The sequence below is a fragment of the Microcebus murinus genome, chromosome 26 (genome assembly GCF_040939455.1).
Source record: "Microcebus murinus isolate Inina chromosome 26, M.murinus_Inina_mat1.0, whole genome shotgun sequence".
NCBI lineage: Eukaryota > Metazoa > Chordata > Mammalia > Primates > Cheirogaleidae > Microcebus > Microcebus murinus.
In genome coordinates this window covers 21,364,320-21,382,297 of record NC_134129.1, presented here as the reverse complement: position 1 = coordinate 21,382,297, position 17,978 = coordinate 21,364,320, and the positions used below count along the sequence as shown (strand labels likewise).

Sequence of the window (17,978 nt, the reverse complement as noted above, 5' to 3'; positions counted from 1 at the left end):
ATTTTTAAATTAGATGCTCAACCTGTACTTCCTGGTACATGAAAGGGCAAACAAGAGTTTCGCTTTTTATTTAACTAAACCAGCTTTTGGGCACAGGTGGGCTGAGGCAGGAAGAGCATCACAGGAAGACAGAGGAAGCATTAATAATTCTGAAGGCCTGTCCTGTTTTCTTTATGCCCACTGAGTGAGATAAGCAAATCCCAAATCCCGTAGAAGGCCGCCATTTTCTTCCTGGGCTCCCAGGAGAAGATCCGGATCTAGGGCCACCCAAAATTTGTGGCTTACACCAAAATTCTGCCCTTTGGAAATTAAAGATGGCAGAGTCAATGAGAAGGGGCCTCCTTTCTCTCCCACAATCTACCAACTACTTAATGCAATTATAAGAGGGTCCCAGCTCCAGAGACGTTTATGCCTTCTAAGATCTTAGCAAAGATTATAAACTGCCACGATGCCATTGACTGAGCTGCCAATGACAGGCATCTTCAAAAGCAATGAAAATAAATTGCCACGTAGCACATACACATCTCCAATTAGTACCGTGTTTCCCTGAAAATAAGACAGGGTCTTAACATTTATTTTTCCTCAAGAAGACACCCTAGGGCTTATTCTCCGGGGATGTGTTATTTATTTTTTTTTTAGTACGGTACAACCATCTACATTGATTCAAATAGAGTGAAGTCGTCTTCTTCTGGAACATCATCATCACTCTCCAAACCCCGAGTACCACCCTGAATGTCTTGCGACTCTGTTGCCTTTAGAACCACTGGCCCCGATCTCTCCTGTGGAGCACTAGAGCTCTCACGGGGCGGATGAGAAGGGCTGCTCGTGTTCTTTCCCGCTCCGCGACGACACGCATGGGTCGTGCAGATGTGCTGCACAGCCACGCCCGTCACTAGGGCTGATTTTCGGGGTAGGGCTTCCATGTAAGCGCACATGCTTACAAATCCTGCAAGAGCTTGTTTTGCAGGTAGGTCTTATTTCCGGGGAGACACGGTAGTTGCTGGATGCATGCAAACCCTGGAAAATAAAATACAGAAAGTGGGCGCCCAGCTCAAAGCCAAGGGATAATTTCCTCGAGGTTGGAAAAACGACCTGCGCCCAGGCAGGAGGCGGGTCAGCAGCTCTCTGCACGGAGCAGCCTCTGCGGCAGTCAGGTTTCCCTCGCTCGGGAAGCGCTGCCCTCCGTCCCCAGATGGTCCCCCTGTGGCACTGTGCACGCGTCCCGCTTTATCTGTTTGTTCGCGTATCTATCACACATTTGCAAGTGAGGGAAGCCGGGCCTTCCCACGCCCTCTCCTGGCTCCTCTGCATGCATGTTCTGGCGCCTGCATGCAAGTGATGGAAGCCTTATTTGGGGGCATCGCTGAAGACAAAGATGCCACCGTTGGCCTCTGGGGCGGCAGGAATAGGTGGGGGTTGGTGTGTCCCCACTGGGGGGTCGGGCCCAACTGCGCACGCGCAGCTGCTCTAGCGCCCGGAAGTGGGAAACATTTCCGGCCCTGCAGTGCCACCATTCTGCAGGGGCAGGACCCACTGCGCATGCGTAGCTGCTCTGGCGCCCGCAAGGGGGCGGTGTTCCCGGCCCCGCAGCGCCCCCTCGCTGCAGGGTCGGGCCCGACTGCGCGTGCGTGGCTGCTCTAGTGCCCGGAAGTGGGAAGGGTTCCCAGCCCAGCAGCGTCCCCTTGTGGCAGGGTCATGACCGACCAACTGGGCATGCGCGGCTGCTCTAGCGCCAGGAAGTGGGGAGGGTTGTCAGCCCAGCTGCGTCCCTCACGGCAGGCTCAGAACCGACTGCGCACGCGCCGCTGCTTTAGCACCCTGCAGGGTGCAGCATTTCTGGCCCAGCAGCGCCCCCTCGTGGCCGGATTGGGACCCACTGCGCACGCGTGGCTGCTCTAGCGCCCGGAAGGGGGAAGCATTTCCGGCCCGCAGCGCCCCTGGTGGCCGATGGGACCCACTGCGCACGCGCGGCCGCTGTCGCCCCCGGGTGCGGAGCCCACAGACGCTGACCGAGGCTCCCGCCCGCTCCCCGCCCGCAGGAGCCCGAGCCTGGCCGACATGCGCGCCGAGGACGAGGCCGCGGTGCAGCCGCACAGCCGGGCGCGCCAGGAGCAGCTGCAGCTCATCAACAGCCAGCTGCGCGAGGAGGACGACCGCTGGCAGGACGTGAGTCCCGGGCAGCGAGGCCGGAGGGAGGCCGGGGGGTGTGAGGCCAGAGGGAGGCCGGGGGCGTGAGTCCTGAGGGAGGCGGGGGGTGTGAGGCCGGAGGGAGGCCGGGGCGTGAGTCCTGAGGGAGGCTGGGGGGCGTGAGTCCTGAGGGAGGCCAGGGGCGTGAGTCCAGAGGGAGGCCAGGGGCGTGAGTCCTGAGGGAGGCCGGGGCGTGAGTCCTGAGGGAGGCCGGGGGGCGTGAGTCCTGAGGGAGGCCGGGGAGTGAGTCCTGAGGGAGGCCAGGGGCGTGAGTCCTGAGGGAGGCCAGGGGGTGTGAGGCCGGAGGGAGGCCAGGGGCGTGAGGCCGGAGGGAGGCCAGGGGCGTGAGGCTGGGGGGTGTGAGGCCGGAGGGAGGCCAGGGGGTGTGAGGCCGGAGGGAGGCCGGGGGGTGTGAGGCCAGAGGGAGGCCGGGGGCGTGAGTCCTGAGGGAGGCCGGGGCGTGAGTCCTGAGGGAGGCCGGGGGGCGTGAGTCCTGAGGGAGGCCGGGGGGCGTGAGTCCTGAGGGAGGCCAGGGGCGTGAGTCCTGAGGGAGGCCAGGGGCGTGAGTCCTGAGGGAGGCCGGGGCGTGAGTCCTGAGGGAGGCCGGGGGGCGTGAGTCCTGAGGGAGGCCGGGGGGCGTGAGTCCTGAGGGAGGCCGGGGGGCGTGAGGCCAGAGGGAGGCCGGGGGGCGTGAGGCCAGAGGGAGGCCGGGGGGCGTGAGTCCTGAGGGAGGCCGGGGGCGTGAGGCCGGAGGGAGGCCGGGGGTGTGAGGCCGGAGGGAGGCCGAGGGCGTGAGTCCTGAGGGAGGCCGGGGGCGTGAGTACTGAGGGAGGCCGGGGGTGTGAGGCCAGAGGGAGGCCGGGGGCGTGAGGCCGGAGGGAGGCCAGGGGTGTGAGGCCGGAGGGAGGCCGAGGGCGTGAGTCCTGAGGGAGGCCGGGGGCGTGAGTACTGAGGGAGGCCGGGGGTGTGAGGCCAGAGGGAGGCCAGGGGCGTGAGTCCTGAGGGAGGCCGGGGGTGTGAGGCCAGAGGGAGGCCAGGGGCGTGAGTCCTGAGGGAGGCCGGGGGTGTGAGGCCAGAGGGAGGCCGGGGGGCATGAGGCCGGAGGGAGGCCAGGGGCGTGAGTCCTGAGGGAGGCCGGGGCGTGAGTCCTGAGGGAGGCCGGGGGGTGTGAGGCCGGAGGGAGGCCAGGGGCGTGAGTCTGGAGGGAGGCTGCGGGGGCGTGAGGCCGGAGGGCGTGAGGCCGGAGGGAGGCCAGGGGCGTGAGTCCTGAGGGAGGCCGGGGGGCGTGAGGCCGGGGAGCATGGGGTCCCGAGGGAGGCTGGGGGGCATGAGCCCGGAGGGAGGCTGGGGGGTGTGAGGCTGGAGGGAGGCCAGGGGCGTGAGTCCTGAGGGAGGCCTGGGGTGTGAGGCCGGGGGGCATGGGTCCTGAGGGAGGCTGGGGGGCATGAGCCCGGAGGGAGGCCGGGGGGTGTGAGGCTGGAGGGAGGCCGGGGCCTGAGGCCAGGGGAGCGTGAGGCCGGAGGGAGGCCGGGGGGACGTGAGGCCAGAGGGAGGCCAGGTTGTGAGGCCAGAGGGAGGCCGGACGTGCCCTGCCTTGGAGGGAGGCTGGGGGGCATGAGCCCAGAGGGAGGCTGGGGGACGTGAGGCCGGAGGGAGGCCGGACGCGCCCTGCCGTGGAGGCGGTTCTGTCCCGAGCGGACTCGCGTTGCCTTCTGTAGGCTCGCCCGGGCCGTATCCAGGCTCCCCAACTCGGAAGGGCAGGCGCGGAGCTGCGTGGGGCCTGAGGGACGCCCCTCTCTCTCTCCCCAGGACCTGGCTCGCTGGAAGAGCCGCCGAAGAAGCGCCTCTCAGGACCTCATCAAGAAAGAGGAGGAAAGGAAAAAGATGGAGCAGCTGCTGGCCGGAGAGGACGGGGCACGGGAACGGAGGAAAAGCATCAAAACCTACAGAGAGATTGTCCAGGAAAAGTGAGTCCTTTCCGTCATTGTTTCTTTTCGTATTATTTTCTATTCTTCTTCTCGTCCAGCTAATGTCTATTTTTAGTAGAGACGGGGCTCTCACTCTTGCTCAGGCTGGTCTCGAACTCCTGAGTTCAAACAATCCGCCCGCCTCGGCCTCCCAAGAGTGCTAGGCTGACAGGCGTGAGCCACCGTGCCTGGCCTTTTATTATTATTATCATTATTATTCTATATTTTATTTTTCTATAAAATTTTTTAATTTTACTCTTTTCTGTTTTCTGCACAGAAAGGTCCATCTAGTGTGAGATGTCATTGTTTTTTGATGCATAATATCATTAGCCGGATGCGCTGTTTCTAAACCACGTTGGTTGTCGCAAAGGCTCTAACACCAGTATTTACGCCTGCCTGTGCTAGCTCTCCAGCCCTTCTGCCTTGGTTCTACCAAGTTTTCGTGGTGGAAGAGCAGTTTGTCCCACCAAGTTTTCATGGTGGAAGAGCAGATTGTCCCACCAGGTTTTCGTGGTGGAAGAGCAGTTTGTCCCACCAGGTTTTCGTGGTGGAAGAGCAGTTTGTCCCACCAGGTTTTCGTGGTGGAAGAGCAGTTTGTCCCACCACGTTTTCCTGGTGGAAGAGCAGTTTGTCCCACCACGTTTTCGTGGTGGAAGAGCAGTTTGTCCCACCAGGTTTTCGTGGTAGAAGAGCAGTTTGTCCCACCAGGTTTTCGTGGTAGAAGAGCAGTTTGTCCCACCAGGTTTTCGTGGTAGAAGAGCAGTTTGTCCCACCAGGTTTTCGTGGTAGAAGAGCAGTTTGTCCCACCAGGTTTTCGTGGTGGAAGAGCAGTTTGTCCCACTATGTTTTCGTGGTAGAAGAGCAGTTTGTCCCACCAGGTTTTCGTGGTAGAAGAGCAGTTTGTCCCACCAAGTTTTCGTGGTGGAAGAGCAGTTTGTCCCACTATGTTTTCGTGGTGGAAGAGCAGTTTGTCCCACCAAGTTTTCGTGGTAGAAGAGCAGTTTGTCCCACCAGGTTTTCGTGGTGGAAGAGCAGCTTGTCCCACCAAGTTTTCGTGGTGGAAGATGAGCTTGTCCCACCAAGTTTTCGTGGTGGAAGAGCAGCTTGTCCCACCAAGTTTTCGTGGTGGAAGAGCAGTTTGTCCCACCAAGTTTTCGTTGTGGAAGAGCAGTTTGTCCCACCACGTTTTCGTGGTGGAAGAGCAGTTTGTCCCACCACGTTTTTGTGGTGGAAGAGCAGTTTGTCCCACCACGTTTTTGTGGTGGAAGAGTAGTTTGTCCCACTAAGTTTTCGTGGTAGAAGAGCAGTTTGTCCCACCACGTTTTCGTGGTAGAAGAGCAGTTTGTCCCACCAAGTTTTCGTGGTAGAAGAGCAGTTTGTCCCACCACGTTTTCATGGTAGAAGAGCAGTTTGTCCCACCGGGTTTTCGTGGTAGAAGAGCAGTTTGTCCCACCACGTTTTCGTGGTGGAAGAGCAGTTTGTCCCACCACGTTTTCGTGGTGGAAGAGCAGTTTGTCCTACCACGTTTTCGTGGCTGCTGACTCTATGGCCGTCTCCCTCCCCCCGCCCCGCCCCGCCCCGCCCCGCCCTGCAGGGAGCGGAGAGAGAGAGAGCTGCACGAGGCGTACAAGAATGCGCGGTCCCGGGAGGAGGCGGAGGGCGTCCTGCAGCAGTACATCGAGAGGTTCACCATCAGCGAGGCTGTTCTCGAGCGCCTGGAGATGCCAAAAATTCTGGAAAGAAGCCATTCCACAGAGCCAAACTCGCCTTCCTTCCCGAGCGACCCCAACCCCATGAAGTACCTGCGGCAGCAGTCGCTGCCTCCGCCCAAGTTCACTGCCAGCGTGGAGACCACCATCGCCCGCGCCAGCCTTCCGGAAGCCGGCGTGCCCGCGGGCGGCGGGTCTCCAGGCAAAACCGCCGCCCCCAGGGCCGTGCCTGTGCTGACGCCCAAGCCTTACGCCCAGCCCAGGAACTCCCAAGAGGTTCTGAAGACCTTTAAGGTAGGACAGGTCCCCACACCTCTCGGGCCGCACAGGAGTCTCTGAGACGAGAGCCAGGGACCGCACGTTTCTGGGCAAACTGCACGTTACTTAAATCATCCTCACTACCTTTTCAATAACTATAGCATTTCTATTTACAAAAACAATTAAACAGCTAATTAAACATTTAAAGTTCCTAGTACCTTTTTAACGTACGGTGCCGCGTAAAACGTTTTCCTCTATGAGGAGGGACGCAACAAAATTTACGTAAGTGCCTAGATTCGCTCCTTTTCCCACGGGCGGCACAAACTCTGCAGGCTCTCGGGGGAAGTTTTTTCTTTCCACTCGCCGGAATGCACGCAGGTTCACACTGCCTCATGTCACCTGACAGCCTTCTGGGTGGGTCTTTACGAGGTGCTGTCCTTGCACCCCCAGGGGAAGGGCTGGGCAGATTTGAGGAAACTCGTGAGCGGTCCTTAACAGGTGGCTCGCGAAACACTAGAAAACTCGTGAGCGGAATCAGAGCCAAAAGTGCACTCCGGGCAGTCGACGGGAAAGAAGCATCCCGACACGAGGAAACTCAGTTCTTTTTACCAAACAGAAGCAAAACGTGTTCACGTTTATGCTTGTGACGTTTACGAGCCTCCGGGAGATTTGGTTTGTGGATGCTCAAGGGATGGATGTCCCCTCGATTGCTGCCGTTGGTGCTGGCGGGCTGCAGTGAGTGAGGCTGCCGGTCGCGTCACCTCCAGGAGCGAGGTCCGTTTCCCAGTCCGATCTGATGGCCTGGTCTCTCTGGAGTCGTGCTGACAGACCCTAATTTAGTAATGCCCTGGTATTCCCAGCTATCTGGAGACACGAAAAACTCCTCAAAACAGAATTTTATTTGCCCTGGGTTCAAAGAGGAGTATGTGGAGCTACCAGTCTTTCAGGAAGAAATTGACATCGTAGCCGAAAAGATGCTGCGACAGAAAAAACACGAGCAACACGTAAGAACGTGGAATGTAGCTGGCCCTCAGATGGGACAGGCTTGTTTGTGTTTTGTTTAAGTGGAAATAAACTGGGTTGTTTTACCGATGAATGTGTAAAGTAATGTTCCCGAGCCAACACACTCACGGCAGCCAGACATCTTTTCGCTTGCTCACGTTTCAGTGCTTCCCACATCTCGTGAGAAAGCACACTCACCCTTGTCTGAAGTTCTCTTAACGGTAAAGAAAAATCAGTTCTCCTTGTCGCTGCACACCACGTGAGTTAGTCGTAGAAGACAGGCAGAGTCCATCACTGTCACGAGAAGTTTGACTGTAAAAAAGCGTCTGTCACGAAACTGAGCAAAGTGATGCGATGTGTCTTCCTCATTGAATTTCAGGTTATATGGCTTTTGTTTAAATCAATTTGAATGTATCTTAAAAATCTGTGCTGTGGCCAGACGCGGTGGCTCACGCCTGTCATCCTAGCACTCTAGGAGGCCGAGGCAGGAGGATCGCTCAAGGTCAGGAGTTCGAAACCAGCCTGAGCAAGAGCGAGACCCCGTCTCTACTAAGAATAGAAAGAAATTAATTGGCCAACTAAAAATATATGTAGAAAAAATTAGCCGGGCATGGTGGCGTGTGCCTGTAGTCCCAGCTACTCGGGGGGCTGAGGCAGGAGGATCACTTGAGCCCAGGAGTCTGAGGTTGCTATGAGCGAGGCTGACACCACGGCACTCTAGCCCAAACAACAGAGTGAGACTCTGTCTCAAAAACAAAAAAGAAGAAGGCATTTGTAGAGGCCCTAACGTGGAGAACCAACCAAAACATTAGAGAGCCCTTACTTTATTGTTGGACTACGATTACCATTAATAAATGATACTCGTTTAAGGTAATTGTGCTGAATGTGTTGTTTCGTTACCATCTTTGGTTGGGGTATAGCGTGTTTGTTGTCCCTTCTGTGTTTTGTAGGTAGATGGGAAGGTCAGCATGAATGGAGAGACCGCTCACAGAGAGGAGGAGGGGAGGGAGAGAGGGAGCCCCCCCGCCGTGGCACCTGCCCCCTCCTTAACCAGATCCCAGATGTTTGAAGGTGTGGCCACCGTGCTCGGGTCCCCCGTGGAGCTGAAACAGGGCAACAACAGCATCGAGATCAGCATAAAGAAGCCAAATGCTGTTCCCCAGGAACTGACGGTAAGAACCAAACTTTTTGTTTCCGCCATTGGGATAATTCCAGGGTGGAAGGATCTGTTCTTTAAGAAATCGGCTGGGCGCGGTGGCTCACGCCTGTAATCCTAGCTCTTGGGAGGCCGAGGCGGGCGGATTGCTCAAGGTCAGGAGTTCAAAACCAGCTCTGAGCAAGAGCGAGACCCCGTCTCTACTATAAATAGAAAGAAATTAATTGGCCAACTGATATATATATAAAAAATTAGCCGGGCATGGTGGCGCATGCCTGTAGTCCCAGCTACTCGGGAGGCTGAGGCAGGAGGATCACTGGAGCCCAGGAGTTTGAGGTTGCTGTGAGCTAGGCTGACGCCATGGCACTCACTCTAGCCTGGACAACAAAGCGAGACTCTGTCTAAAAAAAAAAAAAAAGAAATAAGTAGATTATGATAATGATCATTTCTTTCTACTGTGTTTCCCCAAAAATAAGACCTACCCATAAAACAAGCCCTAGCAGGATTTCTGAGCATGTGCACCATAGAAGCCCTACCCCGAAAATCAGCCCTACTGATGGGCGTGGGTATGAAAATCAGCCCTGGTGGTGGGCGTGGCTATGAAAATCAGCCCTGGTGATGGTCTTGGCTATGAAAATCAGCCCTAGTGGTGGGCGTGGCTATGAAAATCAGCCCTAGTGACGGGCGTGGCTGCGCAGCACGTCTGCACAACCCATGCGTGTCGTCGCGGAGCGGGAAAGAACACGAGCAGCCCTTTTCATCTGCCCCATGAGAGCTCTAGTGCTCCACAGGAGAGATCGGGGCTGGTGGTTCTAAAGGAAACAGAGTCGCAAGACATTCAGGATGGGATTCGGGGTTTGGAGAGTGAGGATGATGTTCCAGAAGAAGACGACTTAACTCTGTTTGAATCCATGGAGATGGTTGTACCATCCTTAAAAAAATAACACATCCCCTGAAAATAAGCCCTAGGGTGTCTTCTTGAGGAAAAATAAATATAAGACCCTGTCTTATTTTCGGGGAAACAGTATCAGAAGGAGAACGCCAAACCATAGGTGGCCTCATGGACTTTCTTCCTGGAAGCCAGCCTGATCCTGGGCAGCTCCCGGTGCGGCCCAAACTGAAGGGAGAGTCTGGCATTCTTTCCTTCCGTGTGGTCTTTCCTGGGTGAAACTGCCTGGTTCAGCGTCACATCGAGTTTAATCGACGCCAGTGGTCCTGCGCAGGCAGTGGCCGTCCTGTGCCCTGTCTGTGGCGTGATGCTTAAGGCTCTTACGTGGACCACGGCAGGGGCTGCTGTGTTATTTGGGGGCAGGTAACCGCCTGTATGTGTCCATCAGGATGACAGCAAAGCTGTCAGCTGCACCTAAAAACCACGCAGAACTTCGGCCCATCCCCGAAACACTTTCCACACTCACCTGCAACTTACGACGCCAGTGTCTTACATTCAGCGTGTGTCGTCCGGGGTCCTCTTGAAAGGATCGCTTCTCCAGTGAACCTGTCCCTTCTTTTACCTCCTTCTCCATGTTTCCCAAGAAAAGCATTTCTCTTGACTGTTATCGCTGGCATACTCCTATTTAGACAGCAGAATGAGGGTGAGGCAGGAGGATTGCTCAAGGTCAGGAGTTCGAAACCAGCCTGAGCAAGAGAGAGACCCCGTCTCTACTAAAGATAGAAAAAAATTAATTGGACAACTAAAAATATATAGAAAAAATGAGCCAGGCATGGCGGCGCATGCCTCTAGTTCCAGCTACTCGGGAGGCTGAGGCAGGAGGATTGCCTGAGCCCAGGAGTTGGAGGTTGCTGTGAGTGAGGCTGATGCTGCAGCACTCTAGCCCGGGCAACAGAGTGAGACTCTGTCTCAACAAAAACAAACAAACAAAAAACCGGAATGAATTGGTCGTGGCAAAAATACCATGGCCAGCTTTTAACACAGTGAGGCATTTCAGAACCTCCCGGGGATTTTGATACCAGCTTGGACCTGACTTTCTGTTTCTAACGCGTCTGCCCGCTTCTGCGGGGCTGTCAAAGGACTAGTGTTCCTCTTGTCAAATGGCGTCTTTCTTCCAAAAGCTGCATTCCCGGCAGATACGCTCTCTACAGAGGAGTAGCCTCGCCCACCTCCGAAGTGTCCCAGCTGCCTCCGGGCGAGCTGGGAGCCTGCAAAGGGCCGAGCAGGGCAGGGGGCAGGAGCCTCGATCGAGGGCATGGGGCCGGACAGCCGAGAGGGGTGGCCGCCAGGCCCGGTGCGGAGGGGGATTGGCCAGAGAGCCAGGCTCCGGGCCTGCACGGGACCTGTGTACGGCATCCTGTCATCTCTCTCGCTTCCTTCTACCTCACCTTTCTCATTCGAAATGCTTGGGACCATCACTTTCCTTTTTATTTCAGCATAATATGGGGGTACAAATTTTAAGGTTTCGAATAATGCCCTTGCCCCCCCCTCGAGTCAGAGCCTCAAGCGTGTCCATCCCCCAATCGTTGCACATCTCACTCGTTGTGGTTGTATACACCCATCCCCTCCTCCCCCCTCCCACCCTCCCGACACCCGATAAATGTTACTCCCATATGTCCACTTAGGTGTTGATCAGTTAATACCAGTTTGCTGGTGAGCACATGTGGTGCTTGTTTTTCCATTCTTGAGATACTTCACTTAGTAGAATGGGTTCCAGCTCTATCCAGGAAAACACAAGAGGTGCTAGATCACCGTTGTTCCCTATAGCTGAATAGTACTCCATGGTATACATATACATTTTATTAATCCACTCATGTATTGATGGGCTCTATCACTTTCTTACTTTAGAAATAGATCCTAAATTAAGTTAGGAGTTTGTTTTTTGGGGGATTTTGTTTTTTGTTTTTTAATACATTGGCTATACCTACTGATGCCAGCAAATTTCAAATCAGCCTCAGTTGAATCGCCGCTATGGTAATGAGACTGTGATCGCAAACGCCTTGCAGAGGTGGCACCTGTTCACCGGTGGGTGTGAATTAAAAACCTACTCTGTTCCCCTTTTGAGGTGGAGGGGGTTTTTCTTTTTTTTTATTTCAGCATAATATGGGGGTACAAATGTTAAGGTTGTATGCATTGCTCTTGCTCCCCTCGAGTCAGAGCTTCAAGCGTGTCCGTCCCCCTGACGATGCACGTTGCACTTATAATGTATGTATGTGCCCATCCTTCCCCCCCACCTGCCCGACACAGGATGAATTTTTGTTTTTTTGTAACATTTTGGTTAGATTTTATAACTTTGCCTTTACTTAGCAAGGGTTAGAGATATGCCCTTCCCCTCCACACTTTGTTTTGTGAGACAGGGTCTCACTCTGTTGCCCCAGGTAGAGTGCCGTGGTGTCATCATACCTCACGACAGCCTCAAACCCAGGCTCAAGCGATCCTCCTGCCTCAGCCTCTCGAGTAGCTGGGACTACAGGCATGAGCCGTGACACCCGGCTAACGGTCACCGGTTTTTTGAAATAGAAGAAGAAACGTATACACTCGCTGGGGAAACATTTTCACAAAGCTGCTAGAAAAGTACACAAAACAATAAATAATTAAATGAAGGCGCTTTGCAACTTAAATCTTTCAGCTTCACGATTGCACAAAAGCCACACGCTCCGGTAAAAACCCAAGGTCAGTTTTGAATTTCAGCATTTTCCCGGGCTGGCCGAGTTCGGTTCGATACTCTTCCCGATCCTGGGGCAGCACGAGCCACAGCGCGCAGTCAGCCTGCAATCGCGAGGGCAGGTGGCCGGCCGGCGCCCTGCAGTGCGCTGGGTTGCCGGATGACCTGCCCCACCTCGGGCTACAATGTGAGTGCCCTGAGCACGTGTGAGGGAGGCTGCGCCGGACTGTGTGGTTTTGGTAGGTCAGGTGTATTAAGCGCATCTTTGACTTAATGGTATTTTCAGCTTACAATGGGTTAATCGGGACCTTACCCCGTTGTAAGTCGAGAATTGCAGGGGAGGAAGATGAGAGAGAAATATAAGATTGCAAAGAACAAGTAAGATCACAGTAGGCCGGCTTTCGTCTGGGGTGTGGATTTTGAAACTAGACCCTAAGCGTGGGGCAGGCATTGGAATGGAGGGAAGCAGGCTACCGTGTTTCCCCGAAAATAAGACCTACCCGCAAAATAAGCCCTAGCAGGATTTCTAAGCATGTGCGCCATAGAAGCCCTACCCCGAAAATCAGCCCTAGTGGTGGGCGTGGCTGCGCAGTGCATCTGCACAACCCATGCGTGTCGTCGCGGAGTGGGAAAGAACACGAGCAGCCCTTCTCATCCGCCCCGTGAGAGCTCTAGTGCTCCACAGGAGAGATCGGGGCCACTGGTTCTAAAGGAAATAGAGTCGCAAGACATTCAGGATGGGATTCGGGGTTTGGAGAGTGAGGATGATGTTCCAGAAGAAGACGACTTAACAATATAAATGTAGATGGTTGATGAATGTAGATGAATAAATTGATGATGCAGTTGAGTAAATGGAGATTGTTGTACTGTACTTAAAAAAAATAACACATACCCTGAAAATAAGCCCTAGGGTGTCTTGTTGAGGAAAAATAAATATAAGACCTTGTCTTATTTTCGGAGAAACACGGTACCCCACATCCTGGGAATAGCAAGATCAAAGCCATGAGGGCCCAGAGAGGACCCCCAGAGGGACGAGAGGTGATGGGGTGGCCAGGTGCCATACATTCCTGGCAGAGGGACCAGATTTCCCTCCCGCCCCCAGATATCCCTGAACTATTTCAGGGTTTTTGTTCATTTCAGCAACTCTGCTGAGGGCCCAGGGGAAACCTGCCACTTTATTTTTGGCATTTAAAGGTATTGGCTTCTATAAGAAAATCATATCACAGCACAAACGCAGACTCCTGGAATACAGAATTGGAAAAGAATTTGGAAGGTCTTCTACTCTGAGGACTAATGTATCCTGTGTTCAGTGGCCTACAGAAAGATTTTTTTATGTCTCCCTCAAAGCTGTTGTGTTTTCCTGATCCACTGTGAGCTAAATTTGTATTTGAATGTCTTCTTTCCTCGATGACACCAAATGACCCTTTCCTAAAATACCTAAAGTACTCCATGCACTAGGCCAAAGGTCAAACTCCACCTGAACAAGGTAAACTGCCTGAGCCTCGGTTTCTATTTAAGTAAAGTGGTAATGTAGTATGTGCATCAGATGGTTGTTGTAAGAATCCGTGTCTGTAGAGCAGGTAGCATGGTGTCCAGGTGACTCATAGCCCACAGGTGCCCTGAAGTTGTTTTTAATATTGTCATTCGACAAATGGGAGAAAGGAAGTTATAATACGTTTTTCAGAAGCCCCAAAAGGTGATAGGTGTAAAGTTTTTTGATTAAAGTAAGACCGTCAAAATTACTGTCTTAACAGATGAGAATTTCATACCAATGGGATGAATTCCTTGTAGTCTCCCAGCTCCGCGTTTGAGCTGCTCCAGTTGTCGTTCGCTCAATAACACACAGACACGAACAGCTTCTTCCAGAAGACCGTTGCCATTCCAGATCCTTCCAGAAGCTCTTTTTGCTTCTCCTGTTGTTCGTTCCTCCCCAGTTCTGGCCCCTGCCACCTGGACTCCCGACTGTTGGCCAGCGCGCTCTCAGCAGCTCATCTCCAACGCCGTGGCCACCAGACTTGAGGCCGTTCCGCCTCATGGCCCAGGGGCCATCCAGACTGCTTCACCTCCCTTTCTCAGCCCCAGCTAACAGAGGTGTGTCTGTTTTCCCCAGTTTGAAAAAGCCATAGGCCTTCCTCCTGAAAATTCAGTTGTTTTCACTTCTGTTTTCTGATCCAGGAAAACAATCAGATCTTTCTTGAGACATTTTATTTTGCAGTGAGAACAGGCTGGAAGGCATTTGAGTAGGCGCTGTTTGCCTTACAGCGGAGAACAACTGCAGATTCCTTTTAGATGTCAAATGTCAGCAGACATTTCTTTAGAAGCGAGTTTTATCCATCTAGGAGTAATTGTAAGATAGTTAGATGCCATGCCCCTTAAAAATCATTTAAGATGCCGGGCGCGGTGGCTCACGCCTGTAATCCTAGCCCTCTGGGAGGCCGAGGCGGGAGGATTGCTCAAGGTCAGGAGTTTGAAACCAGCCTGAGCAAGACCGAGACCCCGTCTCTACTAAAAATAGAAATTAATTGACCAACTAAAAAAATATATATATACAAAAAATTAGCCGGGCATGGTGGCGCATGCCTGTAGTCCCAGCTACTCGGGAGGCTGAGGCAGGAGGATCGCTTGAGCCCAGGAGTTGGAGGTTGCTGTGAGCTAGGCTGACGCCACGGCACTCACTCTAGCCTGGGCAACAGGGTGAGACTCTGTCTCAAAAAAAAAAAAAAATCATTGAAGATATTTAAACAGAGATGTGTTTTATAGATTTCAAGAAAGCATACACGCGGAAAAATAAAAAAATTAAACTTGGCTTAATTATCCAGTTACCTGGATCAGAGCCTCATCTTGCTGGTTTGAAAAGTTTAGAGCAAAAAAAAAACAAAACAGCTTAAGGCACAGAGCGAGCCTTGTCCTCCATGAGGATCCCCTCCTTCCGGGGGCTTTGGGTGTTTGGAGGTGGAAAAGTGAAGGGAGAAGCACGGGCACAGCGTATTGGCACTTGGGTCACTGTGCCAGGACGTAAATACAGTGACTTTCCAGGCCCGTGTCCAGATAAGTTCATCAGCACCGGAGCCGGGAAATCACGCCCAGGGCCAGCATAGCTGCTCAGGAAAGGACCCTGGGCATCGCCTCTTCCCACCCACAGCGGTTACACGATCAGTCCCAGCTCCTCCACCCCTCTATGCTGGAAACAGGGGCAGCACCCGAGCCCTGGGACTCAGGACCGTGTTGCCCTCACATCTCTAATTCATCCTCCAATACAGCCCCACTCTCTGGGCCAGTCCAACAGCAAGATTCTACCGTGTTCTCCCGAAAATAAGCCCTACCCATAAAATAAGCCCTAGCAGGGCTAAGCATTTGTGCAATAGAGGCCATACGCCGAAAATAAGCCCCAGTGACGGGCGTGGCTGCGCAGCGCATCTGCACAACCCATGCGTGTCGTCGCGGAGCGGGAAAGAACACGAGCAGCCCTTCTCATCTGCCCGTGAGAGCTCTAGTGCTCCACAGGAGAGATCGGGGCCGGTGGTTCTAAAGGAAATAGAGTCGCAAGACATTCAGGATGGGATTCGGGGTCTGGAGAGTGAGGATGATGTTCCAGAAGAAGACGACTTCACTCTGTTTGAATAAATGGAGATTGTTGTACTGCACTTTAAAAAAATAGCACATCCTCTGAAAATAAGCCCTGGGGTGTCTTCTTGAGGAAAAATAAATATAAGACCCTGTCTTATTTTCGGGGAAACACGGTAGTTAACACAAGCGGCCAAATGCCAGGTAGGCTTTGTGGCTAGACCACATCTCTCTCAAGCCAGGGGAACCCTGCCTCCCCCCGTGGCCTCAGGGCTGAGTCTGAGTCTGGCAGGCAGCCGGGCGGGACAACATTCTCAGTCCTGGGACGAGGACTTCTGGCCCCGGTCCCTGCAACCTTTCTGTGCTCTCGTTCATTCGCGTCCAGGGATCTGTTTTTATTTACTTGTTTTCATTCTTGAGAAAGTGTTTCCAGTTGGAGGAGGGAGGGACTCTTGTCTGTTAAGTTGTAACCGGAAGAGAAGTGTGAGTAAGAAAATGCGTTTTCCAGCAAGGCGGGTTTGCTTGAAACAAACCTCTCTGAGTCTAGCAGGACCGGTTTAAACCGCCAACTTTGAATTCGTTTCCCCTGAAGGAGTGAGGTGTGGGCAGAAGTAACCAGCCCCAGGGTAACTAGGCATCCAGACTTAAGTTAACTAACTTGGCTTTGAGGACTTCCCTTGGTTAAAGATAATCTATGTTCATTGCAGAACACAGAAAATTGTAAAGAAAATATTAACTACCTATTACCCTGCCGTTCAGAAATGAACACTGTTAAGGGTTTTAAAAACGTGTGTCCTTCTCTTTTTCTCAGCCTGTATATTTTTAAATGGGTTCCTGTTATTTGCTTGCTTTTTTCCTCTTAATTCTGGATATTTTGCTAACAGCCTGATTTTGATGACTAGGTGTACCTTTAAACTAAGCTCCAGGATATAAATTCCATAGATGATGCGCTTGGTGTCTGTTTACCTAACAAGGATTAGATGTCTGGGCCCGGACACCCCCAGAACCTAGACCCGGGAGGCGGCCCTGGGGTGGGTTGTTGGCTGGAGGCATGTGGTCTCGAGCAGCCGGCCACGTTGCCTCCCGTCCTGAGAGATTCCAAGGAGTTCTAGCCTTTTGCAGGAAGAATGAATGAATGGGAGGCGAATGGAGCAAAGGGAGTGTGAGAGAGGCCGTTTGAATCATTTCAGCAGTAGACGTGAGACTGCCAGGTTCTGGGTTACTTCGGTGTATTTGCCTGTTTTCACTCATTAAGACTCTTAAAGGGATTCAAATTCAGGCTTGTCGTTATATTAAAAACGACAAAATCCATTAAATAATATTAGTGATGCATATTTCCTGCCTAAGGTTTCAAAAGTGCATTTTAACTTATTAACAGTTCTTCCAGAATTGACGCATGGTTGTCTATCATTAGAAAATGCCCATCTAATTATGAGGAGCTCAGAACTCCTTTCCTCCAAAAGAAAAATCACATTTGTGCAACTAGATGCTGTTGTAAAATCTTAGAAGCTTGAAAGGTTTGTTGCTTACAATTTTTGTTTGTTTTTAAAGAATTCAGCGATGATTTTCACCGATGCACAAACTTTAAAGGCATTTCATTTTGAGAGGCAAATTATGATTTATGGGTAAAATATATGCACTTAGGAGAGACCAGTAAATCCATAGCTTCTTGACACCCCGTGGGGATATTTTATGAAGCATTTCATAATGCCTTTTCTGAAACCAACTTTACCCTTTATCTTAAAACCTTTTAAAATGTGTGAAATACTTCATACCCACTTTAAAAATTCAACTTTTAGCCCTTCATAAGAAACTTCTAAAAACCACAGTAGTTATTAACTTGTTCTCTTTAGTTTTCAAGGCACATCCTAGCTGGTATTTAATTAAACCTTTCGTTTATTCTTATCAAGCAGCTACTATGATAGCAGGAGACTTTTGGACTTCATTCTAAAGTCCAGTGGCTCTCTGAAAGACAATGGAAAATGATACTGAATTTTTTTTCTGATTACGGAAGCAGTACATCATCAGTGTAGAATATTTTGGAATATATAAAGTATATGCAAAGAGAAAGGAGAATCATCCAAAATTTAAGCACAATTAAAAATAATCACAATTAATATTTTGCATTTCCTTACTGTTTTTAATATACATTTTAATATATATATATTAGTAGGCACATTTATGTGTACGTATAGGCATGTCTATAGTCTTGCATATGTACACATCACTTTATATACAGTTCATATTTCTTAACATTAGATAATAAGTATTTTCACTCATCATTGTCATTCACCATCTTATTTTTTGACGATTACATTCCCTTTATGACTGTACAGCGATTCATTCAACTGTTTCCCGATTGTTGGATGTTTAGAACGTTCCAGCCTTTATTGCTGTTATAGATTCCACCAGGCATAAAACTGGCAGGACCGAGGCGCTGCCGAGACAGAGGGTCACAGGCGTCAGAGCAGTACACGAGGAGCTCACGGGAGAGGCGGACCTGACGGGAATGTGCCAAGAG

At 52.1% G+C, this 17,978-nt stretch overlaps 1 protein-coding gene across 5 annotated transcripts in view; it reads left to right on the top strand.

The window, feature by feature from the left end:
• Positions 1 to 17,978, top strand: part of LIMCH1 (LIM and calponin homology domains 1) — a 258,305-nt gene that overhangs the window by 205,386 nt on the left and 34,941 nt on the right. For all 5 annotated transcript variants that reach the window (XM_075997823.1, XM_075997827.1, XM_075997825.1 and 2 more), the window contains 4 exons: positions 2,040 to 2,166; positions 3,997 to 4,154; positions 5,749 to 6,157; positions 8,074 to 8,295. In XM_075997823.1, the coding sequence (XP_075853938.1) occupies positions 2,040 to 2,166; positions 3,997 to 4,154; positions 5,749 to 6,157; positions 8,074 to 8,295 (916 nt within the window). The remainder of the gene's footprint in view (positions 1 to 2,039; positions 2,167 to 3,996; positions 4,155 to 5,748; positions 6,158 to 8,073; positions 8,296 to 17,978) is intronic.